Source organism: Pleurodeles waltl, chromosome 10 (assembly GCF_031143425.1).
Source record: "Pleurodeles waltl isolate 20211129_DDA chromosome 10, aPleWal1.hap1.20221129, whole genome shotgun sequence".
NCBI lineage: Eukaryota > Metazoa > Chordata > Amphibia > Caudata > Salamandridae > Pleurodeles > Pleurodeles waltl.
The window spans coordinates 102,295,674-102,315,295 of NC_090449.1; the positions used below are offsets into that span (position 1 = coordinate 102,295,674).

At 40.6% G+C, this 19,622-nt stretch overlaps 1 protein-coding gene across 1 annotated transcript in view; it reads left to right on the top strand.

The window, feature by feature from the left end:
- Window positions 1-10,078: 10,078 nt before the first annotated feature.
- The window catches only part of LOC138261162 (cytochrome P450 2K6-like), a 44,340-nt gene continuing 34,796 nt past the window's right edge, over window positions 10,079-19,622 (top strand). The window contains exons 1-2 of the mRNA XM_069209863.1: window positions 10,079-10,320; window positions 16,055-16,217. Coding sequence (XP_069065964.1) covers window positions 10,120-10,320; window positions 16,055-16,217 — 364 coding nt within the window. The 5' untranslated portion in view covers window positions 10,079-10,119. The remainder of the gene's footprint in view (window positions 10,321-16,054; window positions 16,218-19,622) is intronic.

Here is a 19,622-nt window from a genome sequence, read left to right on the forward strand (position 1 = left end):
TGTGGTCCGTGCATTATGAATGTGTCTGCTGCCAGTACCATTTTGGTGATGCGTCTTAAAGCCTTTGCGATCAAATTATTTCCATGCTGGGTAAGCTGTCCTTCCTCTCCTCAATAGTTTCATCTTGAGTTACCTGGTCAAGATGGAGTTGGGTGGCCAGAAACATTTCAGAGTTGAGCATGATCTGTAACTTTGTTCCTCCCAGGTAAGTGGACTTCAATTGAAAGTAGCAGGCAAGGGTATTTGGACAAGTGACCACTGATCTGGTCTCTGGAGTTACAAAAACAAGGTCTCCTGGGAGTTGCAGTCAGGTCGCTCTATACTACACACACTTGACAAACATTATCCTCCCAATTAAGTAAAGTTAAACTGAGAGTTCATAAATATATAGATTTGGGCAAGTGAACATTGTTTTTGTGGTTGGAGTTAGAGACACAGGGCCTATTGGGCATAGCCTACCTGTCACTGCCCCTACTTCCCACAACCATACAAATGTTATCCTCCCACATAAGTAAACTTCATTTGAGAGTTAAGACGCAGGGTTATTTGGGAAAGAGAATACTAGGCTTGTGTTTGTAGTTAGAGAGGCAGAGCCTTCTGGCATTAGCAGTCATGTCACTCCCTCTACTTCATATACTTGAAAAATGTCATCCCCACACATGAGTACACTTCATTTTTGTGTTTCCAAAGAAGGGTATTTGGAGAACTGAACACTGGACTGGTGTTTTGAGTTAGTGAAAAAGTGCCTCCTGGTCTTAGAAATCATGTGACTCCCTGTACTACACACATTATACAGATATCATCCTCCAAGGGAGCATGCTACAACTGAGAGTTAAGACACAGTGGTCTTTAAACAAGAGAACACTGGGCTGGTGGTTGGAGTTACAGAAACAGTGACTGCTGGGAGATGCAGTCATGTCACTCTCTCTAGTACCCACACTTAACCAATGTTCTCCTCCTAGGTCAATAAACTTCATTTGAGAGTTAGGCAACAGATATATTGGGGTATGTGACCATTGTGCTTGTGTCACATACCCCAATATATGCTACAGAAACGTGCTTCCTCTCAGGTCCCTTCTCACTACTCCCCAATACCTGACAAATGGTATTCTCCCACGTGGGTAAACTTAATTTGGGAGTGAGTTGTCAAACAGGGGTCTTTGGACAAGTGTAATCCGGGCTGGTGTTTGGAGTTACAAAAACAAGGCCTGTTGGTAGTTGGAGTCATGCCACTTTCTCTACTGCACACACTATACAAATGTTATCCCCCCAGGTGAATACACCTCAATTGAGAGTTAACACAAAGGGGTCTTTGGACAAGAGAACACTGTGCTCGTGTTTGGAGTTACAGAAACAGGGCCTCCTGGCCTTAGCAGTCATGTCAGTCCCTGCACTACACACACTATATAAATGTTATCCCCCAAGTCAGTACACTTCATTTGTGAGTTACAAAACAGGAGTCTTTGGAGGAGAGGACACTGGGCTGGTGAGTGAAGTAACAGTGACAGACCTTCCTGGCCTTAGCAGCCATGACAGTCCCTCTAGTACAGACACTATACAAATGGTATCCTCCCAGCTGAGTAAACGTACATTGAGGGCTGCCAAACAGGGGCCTTTCAACGAATTAACACTGTTCTGGTGTTTTGAGTTGCTGAAATAGTGTCTCCTGGGAGTTGCAGTCAGGTCATTCCATCTAGTTCACACAATTTTCAAATGTTCTCCCCCCAAGTGAGTATACTTCATTTATGAGTTGACAAACAGCGTTATGTGGGCAAGTGACCACTGCGCTGGTGTTTGGAGTCAGAGAATCAGGACCTGCTGGGAGCTGCAGTTATGTCAGTCCCTATACTACACACACTATACAAATATTAATCCACCAGGTGAGTACACTTCATATGTGAGTTACCAGACAGGAGTCTTTGGAGCAGAGGACACCTGACTGGTGTTTGAAGTGACAGTAACAGAGTCTCCTGGGACTTGCAGTCATGTAACTCCCTGTACTACACACACTATACAAATATTATCCTCCCAGGTGAGTATCCTTCAATTGAGAGTTATGACACATGGGTCTTTGGACAAGAGGACACTGGTCTGGTGTTTGGAGTTACGAGTACACGGCCTGCTAGGAGTTGCAATCATGTCACTCCCTCTAGTTCCTAACACTTGACAAATGGTGTACTCCCAGGTGAGTGAAGAGCATTGGAGAGATTGGCAAGTGAACTCTGGGCTGGTGTTTGGAGTTACATATATAAGGGCTACTGGGAGTTGCAGTCATGTAGCTCCCTGTACTACACACGCTTTACAAATGTTATCTTCCTAGGTGAGTCTACTTCAATTAAGAGATCACAAACAATGGTATTTGGACAAGAGAACACTGGGCTGATGATTGGTTTTACAGGCACATGGCCTTCCTGGCCATAGTATCCATGTCACTCCCTCTACTTCCTACATTTGTCAAATGGTACCCTTCCAGCAGAGTAAACTTAAATTGTGAGTTGCCAAACAGTGGTCTTTAGTCTTTAGACTGGTTTGGTGTTTGGTGTTGCTGAAACAGTGCCTCCTGTGTGTTGCAGTCAGATCACTCTCTCTGGTACACACACTTGAACAATGTTCTCTCCCCAGGTTAGTCCACTTCAATTCGGAGTTCCCTAACAGATGTATTGTAGCACGTGACCACTGTGTAGAGTTTGTAGTTACAAGAATAGTGCCTGCTGGGAGTTGTAGTCATGTCAGTTCCTGTACTACACACTTGACAAGTGTTATCTCCCCAGGTGTGTACCCTTAAATTGATAGGTACCAAACAGGGGTATTTGGAAAAGTGACACTGGTCTGGTGTTTGGAGTTATAGAACAGTGCCTGCTGGGTGTTGTAGTTATGTAAGTCCCTGTACTACACATACCATACAAATGTCATCTCCCCATGTGAGCACACTTCAAACGTGAATTGCCAAATAGAGGTCTTTGGACTACTTGACACTGGGCTGATGAGTGAAGTGACAGTAAAAGTGGCAAAGGCTGGGCTGTGAGCATGCATGACACAGCATTATGGTGGCAAGTTTTATGTTGTAACTTACCAGAATCCACTCCCCCAGATAGTCCTGTCAAGCCCTCAGGATGGCCAAGACCTTCTCCTAGCAGGGAAACAGAAGTAATGGGGCACCACCAGTATTCTAGTGGATGTGCAGTAATATAGTGTTATGTTGTGTTAATTTAATTTAATATAGTGCATAAATCACCCTAGGAGGGGTACCTCGGCGCTGTAACAGACTCAGGCAAGTTTTAACACTAATTTAAAAACAGAACAGTCTTAAGCTTTTTCCTGAATTTGATGTAGTCAGTGCAAGTATGGAGTTAATAAGGTAAGTTGTTCCAATATAAAGGAGTCCAATAAGAAAAATATCTGCTGTTGCATCTTTACATTCGAATTCAAGGGCCTGTGAGTAGAGCTTTATCCATAGATCATAAATTCCTGACAAGGCAGTAGCATGTGAGCTTCTGTTGTAAATAGCTGGGACATTTCTCCTTTAAAGAGTTAAAGAATTTTAAAAATAATACTTTGCCTATCTGGGAGCCAGTATAGAGTTCTCAGAAATGGTACAGAAGCAGAGTCAGAAGGAAGACTGCAAACAAGCCATGCTGCCGCATTTTGTACCAAATGTAATTTTGACATCAGAGTCTCATTTGCAGAAACTAGTAGAGCATTACCATGATATAGTATGCTGATTATTAGTGCCTGAACTAGAGTTTTTCTAGTTGAAAGAGGACAAAATGGAAAGGCTTTCCTCAACATGTGCATCGTAATAAAGCAGGTACCAACGGTAGATAGAACCTGTTCTATCATAGATAAGGATTTATCTATTTTCACTTCAAGATTCTTAATACCTGCCTAGGAGTGGGAGCAGAGCCCAATATTGGAGGCCACCAATCAGCCGACCAGAGTTCTTGGGCCTTACCAAACAGCATGATCTCTGTATTTTTCTCATTTAGCTGTAAGCAGTTGGTTGTCTTCTATTCTGAGATCTCTTAAATCTCTTTGGAGAAGTGTTCTTTAACTTTCTCCAGATCTTTATGGGTGCCATCAACATAAGATAGTATTTCAAATCCATACAATTTGACAATTTTGGCAAGGGGCGCACATATATGTTAAATAAGATAGGGCTTAAACATGAGCCCTGCGTAACCGCCTTGCCCGTCGGCATGTTATGGGACTTAAATGAGTCAAGAGAGATAGTATGAGTTCTATTTTCTAAAATGTCTTGGAACCACTTGAGAGCTGTCCTTTAAATACCTAGCTTATGCAGCCTATGCAGCAGCCTAGTGTGAAACACAGTATCAAAAGCTGTAGAGAGGTCCAGCAGCACTAACATAGGTGAAGTACCCACAACAATGAGAACGTTTTAATGAATCAGTGACTGCTATAAAGGCTGTCTCTGTGCTACGGGAGGACCTAAACCATGATTGAGAAGGATCTAAGATCTCATTGTCCTTAAGATAGACTGAAAGTGGTTTATTTATTAAACCTTCTAGCAGCTTATAGTGCACCATGACTTGGATTTTGGTTTTCGTGTGATTGACAATACCGAGGAAGTTTTCAAAGTGGCTTGCTGCTCCGGTCTAATAGTTTTTATGTAGGGTCATTGAATAACATTGTTTTCAAATGGTGGAGTAGTGGTGGACCGTGCACTTTGGTTTTGTTGATTGAAGATAGACTCAATGTAATTTGTGGCCTAGTTGGACAGTGGGTCTTTTTATGAATGTTTGTTGCTGTGGTCTGCCTTAGCATCTGTTAGCTGACCACGTGAGTTTGCTTGGTGCCCTTGAAGAGCCAGTGGGCAGTTGGTATATCAAGAGTGATTGCTTCCCTGTCTTTTAAACCATTTTTGGGCTCATGTTTTGGTGCGCCTTTGCTCTGGTTGGTCATACGCTAGTTCATACAGTTGTGGTGCTCTATGGGTTTTATGTACTAAGTTGTTGTGTCATGAAGGCTTGTTGCTCTGCTATAGTGATCCTCCATTGTGTTTAGGAAGGCTACCTGATTATTGTTGTTGCCCTTCGATGATGTCGTTCATGGGTGGGCTCAGTGAGTATTGCTTCTGCTGTGTTTGCTTGATTTGATTTAGTAGAACCAAAGCACACCTTGCAAGGCATTTTCTGTTTATAGGATTTATTTTCTAAAGGAGGGCTGTACCAAGGAATCTATTGAACATGTTTTCAGAATAAGCGGTAAACAACTGTATGAATAGGTGATTAGTATATTGAGCCGATGTACAACAATATTTGTTGTCTTTATTATCCACATTATTATCTATTCAAGAGGAAAATTACAATAGACTTACTTGTAAGGAGATAGCAATTCACAAGACAAATGAGGGAGCTTACCAAGATAATTATAACCTTCAAAAGAAATCCAAACCAAGGTATGTGTACCTCAGAGAACACATCTCTGTATTTAACAATGTACAGACTTACAAGGAAGTACGTTCCCATGCCTACATGTTCTGCACAAACACCTGTTTCGCAGCCTTGGAAACTAGTCAGCGTGAGCATTCCAACTTATCACTATCAAAGGAGTAACCCAACCTGGACATCTCTGTCCACTCACTGAGTTGGGTAAAAATAACATTTGTTGTGTACGTCTAAAGAAGCCGCAAGCATATGGCAGTTCTATAAAGGATGAACAGGTTCTTAATGCTCTGAATAAATGATAATGACAAGAACAACCTTCTCCCTGCATTGCCATCCTAGTAGAGATACTGCACAAGCCATTGTGCACAGCTTTAAATCTAGAGGCTGGCTTAGCCTCTGAGATTAATGTACTAAGAAAGAGTGACTGGGTGTAACACATATTATTTACAGCAGTGTGAAGCTACATAGTTAACTCAAAAAGGTTATGCAGCTGGTAGGTTAATGCATTGGGTTAGGCACTCACAGGTGATGAGAGTAATTCACAGGGCCAGTTGCAGCAGGTTCTTACTTTTACATTGATATACGGTTTTATCAGAGAATTAGGTTTACTGATTCTATTCCTAGTATTGTGCTACAGGTTCTAGAGGTTCTGTTTCTCTATGGGCAGATATGTGTACAGTGATTGTGGCAGCCTGCAACATTATTGCATTGGCTCTCAATTGTTGTGCTAAAAGTTCTGTGCAACACCAGAATGTATTCCATGTGGGGTTGTGTCTGAGCACAGGTATTATGATGATCGAGCAAATGTATTCACTATTTACTAAAGTATAGAAGAAGTTGTACTATAGAAGTACTGTTTGACATACTTGTACATGACTTTATGAATTGGCAGCAAACGTCCTACTTCCTAATAGTGAAAGTGTACTAAAGGCACTGTGCTTTTTCTTTGTACTTATCATTTATGAATATTCCATTAATATTTCCTTTTAGTTCCCATTTTCATTGTTTTTCGTTCAGTTCACAAAGATGTTGAAGTAAATAAAAAAGTACTACAGAGTGTTATTTTACATACTCTAAAATTACTTTCTCAGTAGGCTTCATGGTTTGCATTGTTATCCTGTCCTTGAAGTGTATGAAGGGCCCATGGTACACGTCCCAACAAGCAGCATCTGCAGATGACCACACTGAGGAGTCTCCACATTGTGATATGGCTTCAATAGCATGAGTGGGAGGCTATTGTGGTAGCATCCAGGTCTGGATGGAATATTCCAGATCCCTTTAGGCGAGTGATATTATCACGTACAAAACCACTTAAGTAAATTCATATTTTTGGTTGTTGATGACAAAAGTATCATATGGACATGCAAAAATATTGAGGACCAACACATTGTGAAGGTAAGTGAAAATAAGTTAATATAGATTAACTATTCTTAACTCCATATGTATTTACCTTTAAGAAATATATATATACAGTATATATATATATATATATATATATATATATACTCAATATATATATATATATAAGTGCAGTTAAGAACCGTAAAACTTTGTTTTCTCATGGAAACTTACTGTCACAATATTTTTGTCCCTGATATTCTTGCCACAATATTTTCCACACAAACTTACAGTAAACTTTGGGCCAGGTGCAAAAATAATGCATAAAAATGTCACACCATGGTTGTAGACATGGGGTATGTATTCTGCATATGTTTAACATTGCAGTTCTATATTCTATATGTTCTAACTTTTCTACATTCTGTGCAGCAATTGCCCCAGAGTGGGTCACAGCATTATGAGTGTATTATCCCCATATAAATAGCTGTAGAGTTTGATATTAATGCCCATTATGTGTAGATGATCAACCAGTTATTGCCCATTGTGTTCCAGGGTAGAAAGATAAATGCAGAAAAGGCCCTTGATATCCCACAGACTCTATACTTAGAGTGATTAAAAAGGAGCTGGCCATGAGATCAGGACACCCAGAGCACAGTGTGAACCTGCAAGCCAAAGTGACATAGGAGTGTAAAAATTGGCCTGACCTTCTAGAAGGCTCATCAAATAACAATTTCAAGACATTTTGGCGATTAATAAGCGCAAGTGGTGGAACTCTGGTAAGCTAGCTGAGTCATCTATTTTGTCCTGCGAGTGGGTTGATCATTTTGGGAACCTTTACTGTTGCACACATGAGGCACACCTGGCCTCTACTTGCACAGAGGGAATTTGTATATTAAATTTGCCCTCTACTCCTGTGGTCTTTTCTTTAGCAAAGACCGCTTTGAGGTAGCCTCACTAAAGACCCTGGATTTGACAAGATCCCAGCTGATCTCTTTAAATCTCCCAACATCTGGGTCCCTTACAATAACACTGCTACAAATGCAATTGCAGTAAGGGCAGCACTGCCTGCTGCATGGAAAGGTTCAGAGATCATTTCCATTTTCAAAAATGGGAGCCTAAGTACCCCCTGCAACTATCATCCAATCAGCCTGTTGGTTAATCACCTGAAGCGACTTTTAGTCTGGATTAATGGTAATCATATCCTATCCAACCTCCAGGCAGGATTTAGATAAAAAATAAACAGCTCAATCGACAGGTCTTTTGCATCCGTTTAGTTAAGTGGAAGTCAATAGATGTTGAAGGGGGAGAACTTTTTGTAGCATTCATTGACCTCTGAACCACCTTCAATCTGTTACCAAGGAAGATATTGTAGGAGGTTCGATGTGGCAGAAGGAGAATTAACCCAGGCTATTCCCATTAAGAAGGGTGTGTGTCAGAGCTGTGTCTTGGCTCCTACCCTTTTTCCCCTCTCTATAACCAACTGCATCAAGCATCAGACCAATTGTGTCACTCATTCCCCTATTCTTGCAGGACAGAAGGTCTCCGCTCACCTTTTCATCAATGACACCCTTTTGTTGGCCTAAGCAAAGGTGGGTCTTCAAAATCTTGTGGACAAATTTAATCTATTCTGGTCTGAATATGATCTTGAAAGAAATGCCTCTAAAACTAAACAGATGGCCTATTCCAGGAAGAAAAGTGTAAAGGGCATTGTAGACATATGTAGAGAAACATTGGAAAGAGTGAGGAAATGTGATTATTTAGGGATTTGCTTGGCCCACTCTGGCTCATGGGCCCCTCAGATTCTCAAAAGCTCCCTTCTGCTAAACTATAGAGCAGGGACAATTCTTAGGTTCGCCAAAAAAGTCTCAGTGGTACCCAATCCTCCCCACAATGCAAATCTATAAAATACAAGCAAGGAGTGCAGAACTATATGGTACTGAACTATGGGGATATTACAATATGGTTCCCTTGGGCACAGTGAAAACAATTTATTAAAGCCTTAACTTACTTAGGGAGGGGAACACCATTGGTGCCATTAACATTGGAGCTTAATATCAAACCTGTTACTAAGTTGGTTGCTTTGAGGCCGTTACTCTAATGTGTGCGTATTTGGTTCACTGATGACATATGCCTCTTTAGAGAAGGGCTTATTGAAATTATCAAACTGCAATCCTCCGAGAGGATCAAGTGGTTGGCATATGTCAAAAAGTATGGAATGGGCTAGGCCTAGCACATTTATGGGATGATCTCTTATTTATCATGGACAATGCGGGCCTAATGGTTGAATCAAGATTTTTGGGAAGAGCTGCAACCCACAATGAACAGTCCAGTCACACAGGTAGGCTCAGAAGACACTTTTGATTGCACAAATCCGTACCTAAGGCAAAGTAATTTTTTTAATTCTATTTGCCCGTGTGTGCCCGCTCATTGTTTTTGCAGTTTACAAATCGGACCCTTCCAATTGCTATTTACACATCAAATTGGTATCCTGCTAAGCCTTGTCACTCGCAGTGCCATTCGTCTATGCTTCTGGATGAAACTGAGGAAGATTTGATGTTTTTATGCCCAAAATATGCTAACCTCCAGAAGTAGGTGGATTGTTCATTTCTGATGGTGCTTGGGCTTAACAAACCAAATACAAGCCCTTAGGATCTGTAAAAGTGAGTTCTCAACTGCGATTATGGTGGCCGCATCTAAATTCCTTTATGTGGCTCGGTTTATTAGAAAAAAGCTCAATTTTAGAGAATCTATGTGTTCTGTGACCACCCATGTATGGATTTTAGAGATTTTATTCTTTTAATAACATCTTGTGTATTTGTTTTATGGTTTTATTTATTTAGCATGATTAGTTATGTTTTTTATGATGTATTTTTGATATTGCTCATGTCTTGATGATGAAATCATATTTTCGATTTATCAATAAACTTTAACTTTGACTCGCGTCTATGTAACTACCACAGATGTATGACCGTTCTCAGGGACTGTCTTCATGCTCCTTCCGTTAGTAGGGGCTGTGAATCTCAATACAAACAATGGTGTCTTTAGTGCCAGAAATCATATTATTGTGAAAAAAGGCTGTATGTCTGAAACATCTAAGCTACCTATGGCACAATATATAACTATATAAAAGCAAATGGTGTATAAGAACACAATATCTAAATGGAGTAAGCATACATATTGATTAACTGGAATAGTCAATATTAAAACCAAACATGCTTACTCACCACACGGTGCTGTAATAGTTAAGTATGTGCCCTGTGAGGATGAGGGCGTTTTCTTGCAGGATGGAATGTGCCTTTATATAAAGGCTTCCTAGGTAAGGTTTCCACACTCCAGCAGCTGGTCGAGTGCACAGTGGAGTCCTCTGGTTGCAACCATGACTGTCCTAAGCTTTCTTCTACAAAGCATGAGCACCAGCTCTCTGCTGTGCTTGGTCACTTGTATAGCGCTTTTATTTTATTTTTGGAGTGACTCTAAAAAGTCAGTGCTCAAAATGCCCCCCGGACCAGCCCCGCTGCCTTTCATTGGTAACCTCAACGTGGTGGACCTCAAAAACATACACAAATCACTAATGGAGGTAAGAGTCACGTGACCGTGGGCGGAAAACATGGCAGCCTGCATTCATTATTTATATTCACATGCACTAAATACTAGTTAAACTCGTACCCACAAAGTATATTTCTTCGCAATTTTCACAACGCACCGTTCTTTACATTTGTTTTCACAGAAATATTTAACTATTTCAGTGTCTGCTGCTTCTTTGAGCTCATGTATGTTTAAGTCTGGCCAGTAAATAAACTGCCTTCTTCCACTAGAGTGTACTTGCTGTCAAGTATTCAAACATAAAAACGAAACTTTGGCAATGGCTATTCTAGCCACATGAAGTCTGCTGTCTAAACTCCTGTTTAGTTATAAAATAATCTCCATAAAGAGATAAATCTGTTCAATTATTGGTTATTATGTTATGTTCCTTACATTTGATCTGGTTTACAGGAAGGCATACGAGCAAAAATGTGTGAAGTCAACATTTAGTAATGTGGATTTTTCCACTGCATGCAATTTTTGTGAGTTGTAATAATAGCTAGAGCAGGTTAAATGAGAAAAAAATGTTTATCAGAGATCAGACATTTATCTAAATTAGTAAGAGATTCCTGTTTAGTCTCTCATTCCGAGTTGCATAGTATTGGGGGCACTTGAAATCAGGCAGAAGGGAATTCCATCAAGCAATTCCACCCTGCTTTATCCTTAATGAGGGTCTAAGACAGTGCTTAATTTGTAAATAAAAAGGTGCCGGTGCCCAAAGCCCTCCTCCTAAACACGGGGCTGCTGCAATTAAATGTGTGAACATGGAAAATTGAGGCGGCGTATTGCTGAAGCTATCTCGGACCTCTTTAATCTATATAAAGGCACTCTCTGCCCCTTCAGCTCACTCTCGCAGCTTTCTACTTTCTCCCATTGTGATGCTTTTTCGTTTTCCCCTTCATCCGTCTTTCCCATATGTGTCTTTTGCTCCCAGCAAATGCTTGAGGCAGAAGACTAAGCCCCGGCCCTCAAAAATAAGTGCCGGTGCTCAGCACCGGAAATAACAAGCACAAATTAAGCACTGATCTAAGAGTCTTATGGACCCCTCTGCCTGTAAGACTCAATGTGGTTGTATACTCACTGAGCTATTGTTACAGTTCCTATAAAATTATCTAATACACGTTTACCCTATACCTTTTAGGGCATCTCTATAAACAGTCATTCGCAGCTATGTACTGCTGCAAGAGCACCTCCAAGGCTAGTTTGCACAATTAAGATTGAATAATGGAAATTGAAGATTTTTTTATCAAGAGAAATATAAATCCAGGAACATTAACCAGCAAAATGTTGCCCTAGAGATTGTTGTGTATACAGGCACCCTGTTTCTTGATGAAATGTATGACAATTGCTGGTTTTGGCGTTTAATATATGTAGATGTGCACCGGGTAATATGCTAGTCATTGACATTGTTAAGTGTCAGGAGTGCCCATAACTCACAAGAGGTGAAGCCTTAAATGAGACATAATGCACATCACCACCTTCAAACGTGGTATGAATAGCATATTATACTCTGCAAATCTGCAGATATCCTTTATGCCGTGGTATTTTTCCACGTGTACTTGTTTTTAAAAAAAAGGTATTTACCGAAAACTAGAATACAAGGAGTTAAATGTATGCACTATGGTGCAATCACATTGTATAGTCCTTGCGGCTATTAGGGGAGTTGTTTTCCGCTGTAAAGTAATTGTTACATGAAATCTGCTAGATAATAAAAAGTAGTATTTAATGTCAGTTTTACTGTACTGTGAGAATAAGCTTGTTGACCTTCTAATTTGATATTGCACGTCTCCTTTCATATAGATGTTTACTTTTTTACCAGTGATATCCCCGACCTTGGTTCAAAAACTTCATAGGAAACCCAATTGTTTTGGTTCTTTGTTAATCACCTTGTTCCATTGGTCTATATATTTGCATAGTTTCCTATGAGCATTCTTTCTGTTCCAATTGTTATGGCTAGTATATCAATAACCATTAAATACATAATATCAATAATCTTTAAAAGGATAAATAAATAAAATGGAACTGAAGTGAAACACTTGCTCCTTAGTTAGCTACATTTTAGACGATTGCCACAATTGTAAAGTTTCTTTTTCTACAAAGTACCCAAAACATAGTGCCTGCTAACCCAACACTGATGTCATATGCAAGATTTTGTGTGGAATTCCCATTCACAGACGTTTGTTATTGCACACCATAATATTATATACACCTTGTACAAAAGAACCTGTTATATGTTTTTTTATAAACTAGTAAGCAACATATATATGTCTCCTAAAGTAGACTGTTTTTGAGCTCTAGACATTTTATTCCTCCCTTTGGATCAGAAAGACCAGTGAGAATGGGAATGAATGAGTTTGGTTGGAGGTAGCACATGTACACAGTGATGTAAGCAAAAAACTAAACATGTAAATATTTAACTTAAACCCTGTCTTTAACTTAAGCCAATGCATATTGCATCTGGCATTGCCTATGTGGTCAAGTCTCCACAGCTTGCCTCACCCCTGTCTTTTCAGCGACCTGAAGATGTGGCACATGTTTCTTAGTGATACCTAAGTGTAGGCTAATGGATTGTCCAACCTGGAATTAAGCAGTGAGTCCACTACTGCCTCTCTAAGGACCTGATGTAGAACTCAACAGACAATGTATTCCGTCACAACAGTGACGAATATCCCATCCACCGAAATCTAAATCCCATAGGACATAATTAGATTTAGATTTCAGCAGACGGGATATATGTCACCATTGTGATGGATTAACCCGTCCACCAAGTTCTAAATCAGGCTCTAAATGTGGTAGGATCAGATTCATAAAGAAGTCACAAATCTACACCTGTATACAGATTCTTTTGTGTGGGTGTAGACCCACAACTTTATGCAATTGACCACAACTTCCCAGTAGTACTGCTGGAAAGCTGCACCAGTTGCAGTTGAAGTTTAGGGGGTTTCTTTCTTGAAAAGGGATTTACACCACCCAGGAGCAAATCTCCGACAATTCCTGTGTCAGAATGGGCCAGAGTGAAGTTTGGGGGTGTTCACAAACTGACACCATTTTAGGGTGTTCCATGACTTGAACTGCTTAACTCAATGAGATTTACTGCTGCCAATTATAACAGCATTTTGGGGGTGATATTATGCAGGCCTAAATGGATGTATGCTTGCTAGATCACATTTTGTGAATAACTGGCAGTTGTAATACCTTTTTAAATCAGAAAAGTATTTTTATGACCAAAAAAGGCTATGTGAATCGGTCTGTTAGGATATCTTTGTGTTCATGAGAGGCTGTGTCCCAAAAATACCAGATTTCTTTAGTTCGTTTTCTTTCAGTTGATGGCAAAAGGAGGCATGAACTGCCAAGGGTACACTGTGAAATATTCAATTGCGTTCCTTTCTATATGGGAGGAAAAATATGCCCTTTAAGGAATCCACTTGAGACCATCCAAAATCCCAATTTCGCAAGATAAACAACTCACATGTTTTGTGCCCAACCACATCAGCACTTGCTTTTCTCATTTCAGAATCATACTGCAGCAATATCTCCCACCAAGCCACCTGTGTGCATGTGTCCAACACACACACACACACACCCTACCCCCGACCACCACCACCAGTAGAACACAACCATCACATATTACAACATTTTAATTATGCCAGAGTAATTTATGTAATTTCGGAAATTCTACATGATGCTTGTTACACAAAATTCTAAAAATGATGCCTTATGCCACGTCACATAATTACACTGCTGTGCACGGTAAACGTATAGACTGGGAGTGCAGGGACAATGCAAACAATCAGAACGCTTGTGGCTGTTTTCTGTGCTTTTTAGCAAGAAATGTGCCCATATGTCAAAAACTGACGCATGGATCAATTTTGCATTAAAATATAGCACTAAATAAAAGATGAACATTTAACATTAATACATGGACTTTTATGAAAATTTCAAAAAATTTCACGTTATTACAGGAAAGCAAATCACAGAAATTTCACAGATCCCCTAATTTCTATGCAAAGTATGGTATGTTTACCATGCAGTGGATTGTAGTCAAATGCCTACCAAGGTGCCAGCCATCAAACTACAAGCTCCTATCAATCACAGGTGTCTCCAGAAGACCCCACAGCAGATTATATTTTTTATCTTGTGTAATTCTTTCTAGATTTGCATGCTGGCTAGCACATACATTAACAGCACGGAGTAGATGTATATGTTTTTGGTTTGCATCACCTGCTTTATTGTAAACAGTTATCTAACACTGGCCAGACTGGCCTTTCATCCCACCAGGCATTTCCACGGTGGTCCAAAGCCCTAGGAGACCCACCCTGGCGCATCTATCTCCCCCAAGCTCTTGGAGGGTAACTGCAGTGGGGGTGAGAGAGTTCAAAAAGGGAGGAGAGAAGGGGTGAGAGGGAGGAGGGTGAGGTTTAGAGGGAGGATAGAAGGGGAAAGGAGAGAAAGAGGGAGAAGGGGGAGGTAGAGAAGAAAGTGATCAGAGATGAAGGAGAGAAGGGAAGAGAGATTGATGGAATGACGGATAGATGAATGGATGAGTGGATGGGTGAATGTATGGGTGGAAAAGACAGAGAAGAAGTGGAGGGTTAGAGAAGGAGGCGAGAAGGGGAGAAAGAGAGGGTGAAAAAATAAATAAAGCGAATAAGACGAGGACTTAGAGAGGAGGTTATTTGAGAAGGATGAGTGAAGGGGGGACAGAGATGGATGGGTGGATAGATGGATAATTGGAAAGTGAGAGATTGCACAAGGAGGTGAAGGGAGCGGGGTTGTGTTGAACATTTTTGCAATGGCTGCTTTTGGTTCCCAGTATGGCCCTGTATTTAACAATGCCACAGTAAAGGTTCACTGCACCCAGATTCCTGCTTACCTCACCTCCTTTCATATTGTTTCCTTTATAAATTGCTTCAACATTAAATGCGACTGGCCCTTAGGCCTTACAGATAAAGGGCCTCATTATGAGTACGGCGGTCTTGAGACCGCCGTACCAGTGGTGGCGAACCAATCACCGTATCCTTGGCAGTCTGACTGCCAGATTATGATGCTACCGGTCAGACCGCCACAAGTCCGCCTCCACCGCCAGGATCATGGATCCCGACAGGTTAACGGCAGTGAAAGCTGTGGTCAAGCATGGGGGTGCCAATGTTGGCACTGCTGTGCTGATCACAACTTGTCTTCCTGCTGGCCTGTCCATGTCATGGGCAGTGCAGAGGGCTTCATGTCAGCACAGTCATGAATGTACTGTATGAAATGGCAACAGTGCTCATTCCGACTGTGCTGGTGATGCAAACAATGCGATGGCATTAGCCTCAGCTCTCCCTTAGAGCCAAAGCCAATGAATGCCGCCGCACTGTCTCCACCGCCTGGCCTTAAAATGGCGGTTGGGAGGCCGCCAGCTTGGCAGCATCCTCTCCATCACCGTATTGGCAGTTCGGCGGTCAGACCCCCCAACTTATAATCAGGCCCTAAGATTTCAAGGCGTACAACTGGGAATGTTATATGACATTTTTATTTCTACAATATGTCATTGTGCACAGTGTAAAATTACACAGCAGCCTGCAGGTGTAATGCCCTAGTTTTGTTTGTTATTTTTGAATCTCAGGCCTTGCAACCACATTACCATTTTGTAAATCTGGCCCATGGTCACTTATGTACATGACATTTTTTTATTTTTGAAATATGTCTGACTGGAGCAGTTCTCATTCTATTAATATTTTTTGTTTCAGCTCTCCGAGAAACATGGCAATGTATTTACCGTACATTTTGGACCCAAGAAAATGGTGGTGCTGACTGGATATGAAACCATAAAGGATGCTCTAGTTAATCAGGCTGACGACTTTGGAGACAGAGCAGAAATACCAATATTTCAAAAAATAACTCAAGAGCATGGTAACTCAACAGTTTGTAATTTATTTCTTTGCAGCACTCATTTATTTCAAGCAGAGTTCCTTGACATTACTTAGTGCCTGATTACAGGTTTGGTGGGCTGACCATCGTCCTGCCAGACCCTTGGGGAAGAGACCACCGCGGAGCTGGCGATCTCCCCCATCCTAATTACAATGTTCCAACTGGGCTGACTGGAGGAAATCTCAGTATTAGGAGGTTTACACTAGTCAGCCCACTGGAAACAGTGCAGCGGTATTGGCCTCGGCTTCTCAGGAAGCCAAGGCCAATGCAGTGTCACAGAGGGTGACCCCAGCACCCTTAGAGTGTGCACTGTCTGTCAAAGCAGACAGTGCACATTCTGAGGGTGTTGGGCAGGGAGGCCCCTGCACTGCCCACGACATGGTCATGGGAAGCACTGCCTTTCCGCCAGCCTTTTCATGGCAGGCAGAAAGGGAAGTCGTGATCAGCATGCTGGGCCTGAACTAAGCACCGCCGTGGCTGACCATGAATTTGACTGCCGTTAACCCATCGGGATCCATGATCCTGGCGGTGGCCCCCTGGTGGTCCGACTGCCAGGGTTGTAATCTGGGGGTCAGATCACCAAGAGTGCGACGGTTCGACCACCACCACAAGTTAGGCAGTTGAAAGGCCACCAAGCTCATTTTCACAACTTGAACAAGTCCAACTGGTTCAAAGTGTATTTAGTGAAAGGTGATGGGTAAAATGTCTTTAGATAGAAACTTTTAAACTGAAGATTTTTTAAAATGTACCCATTACATCACTTAGTACTTTTGATCAATACATGCCAGTTTTCAGGATAGCCACATAGAGCAAATTTACAAACAGTAGGGCCTATTTACAAAGGTACATTTACAGGTGAACTCATGTATAAACTTACTACTGCACCTAGGAGTACCCTTACACTGTTTTGCCCATTTAGTACATGCCTTTCCCACAGAGATCACCCTATGATAAAGTGTAGGTAAAAATAAAAAAGCTAACTAGTGAAATAAAAATATAAATTAAATTAAAATAATCATACTAACCTAGAACTAAAAACAAAATTATTTTACACCAGCTCGTTACATTAAAGGATTTATAACAGATTATAATATATATATAAACATGATAGCAGAGTGGGATGTTTTTAAATATTTAAAAAGCAATTCTAAATTGAAGTCTTATATTGTATTATTATTATATATATATATATATATATATATATATATATGTATATATATTCAGTTTAAAATGTTTTAATCACATAAGTAATGTTTTATTTTTCTTGAATAAATACAACTTTTAAATAATATATATATATATATGTCCAAACCAAGCAGCTCCACTACAGAGCCAGGGGCACTCCTGGATTCCACTTCCTCACCCCAGCATGACGTGTTTCGGCGAAGTGCCTTCTTCAGATGCCTGTAATTACAGGACACACGCCCACTAGTGTTTAAATACATTTTTACTCCTCCTTCAATTTATTCATGATTACAAACAGACTTCATTTCCCATAATGCACCAAGCTTTGAAGTCTGTTTGTAATCATGAATGAATTGAAGGAGGAGTAAAAACGTATTTAAACCCTAGTGGGCGTGTGTCCTGTAATGACCGGCATCTGAAGAAGGCACTTCACCAAAACGGGTCATGCTGGGGTGTAGTGGAGCTGCTTGGTTTGGACATTAATTACGTGCAGTGCTGCTTGCACGAAGGAGGCACCCACCTGATAGAGTTCGGTAACAATGAGCAGCATTTGGGTGAATGTACTTTTGTTTGCTACCTGAACCGCCATTGTCCCCTTTCAAACACATGCCTGCTGCAGAGACAGGACATGACTTACATGAAGTGGCGCAGATTACAATAATCGGCGTTTCCAGGCTGTGTGAGGAGTCTCAGGGGTGAGATGTGGCAAGGTGAAATGGATCATTAGAACTACTGATAAAGGGACACGCGCACGTTTTGAAATTTGAGTAAGAGATAGATGGAGGCTGGGAATGCACTTGCCACTACAGTACAGCCGAGTGCCCAAAACCAAAATGTTCTTGGTGTTACAATCCACTGAGAGAAAATATGATTGGGACTGTGTAAAAACAATTAAGAAAAATCAGAGTGGTAGCATATACAGCTTGGTGCATTATGGGAAATGAAGTCTGTTTGTAATCATGAATGAATTGAAAGAGGAGTAAATATGTATTTAAACATTAGTGGGCGTGTGTACTTTAATTACCGGCATCTGAAGAAGGCACTTCGCTGAAACGCGTCATGCTGGGGTGAGGAAGTGGAATCCAAGAGTGCCCCTGGCTCTGTAGTGGAGCTGCTTGGTTTGGACATTAATTACGTGCAGTGCTGCTTGCACGAAGGAGGCACCCACCTGATAGAGTTCGGTAACAATGAGCAGCAATTGGGTGAATATATATGTGTATATATATATATATATATATATATATATATATATATATATATATATATATATATATATATATATATATAATACAATACAATATAAGGCTTCAATTTAGAATTGTGTTTTAAATATTTAAAAACATCCCACTCTGCTTTCATGTTTACATTAAATATTTTAATGTTTAGTATATGTTTTTAAAGCTCATTTGTTTAAATAATTTCAATTAATCTTAATTTTTAAATTAAACGTTGAAAAGTTGTATTTATTCAAGAAAAATAAAACATTAATTATGTGATTAAAACATTTTAAACTGAATATTTATACATTAACTTGTGCCCTAAATTAACTTAAACAGGTGCCTTCACCATCCACAATCTTGTCATCAATTATATTATTTCAAATGTTTCCATGATGTTATCAATGAAGTTATAGAATATGCCATGAGTAACGTAATATGTAGGGTAATTAGCTGTGCATGGCGAGTGTGCAAGGTGCAGTTACTTCACAGCACAAATTATAGTTACTAGAGATAACTGTTTTTTTTAGTTTAAAACTGTACGCTGTAATTGAACCTTTCCCCTAACTATAAAGTCACCTTTGTTCAGTGAATTTCTAGGTTCTATGTAACTTAAAGTAATATTTTATTACCATACGAAAATTCAACACCCCATTGTGCATGCCTTCTGCTGTACGTGATGCGGTGTTGGCCACAGGGCATGACCCCGACAGGCAGCCAACCCACCGCCACACAAGGCCTTTGTAGGCCCCAGGGACCCCATCATCTGGGGCAGTATTTTTTTAAGCGGAGGGGCATGTGCAGAGGGAGAGACAGAATGAACATAAAGGTTGAGAGCTGGTTATATTAACGTATGCACGTATCCAGGAATAAGTTTAAGAATCCAGACTTTGCTCTCCTGTTTGTAGTATGGATTAATAGTGCTCCTGTCTACCCCAAGTGAGAGGCAGCTGTGATGTTTGTGGCATGGGCGGGACAGCTATGA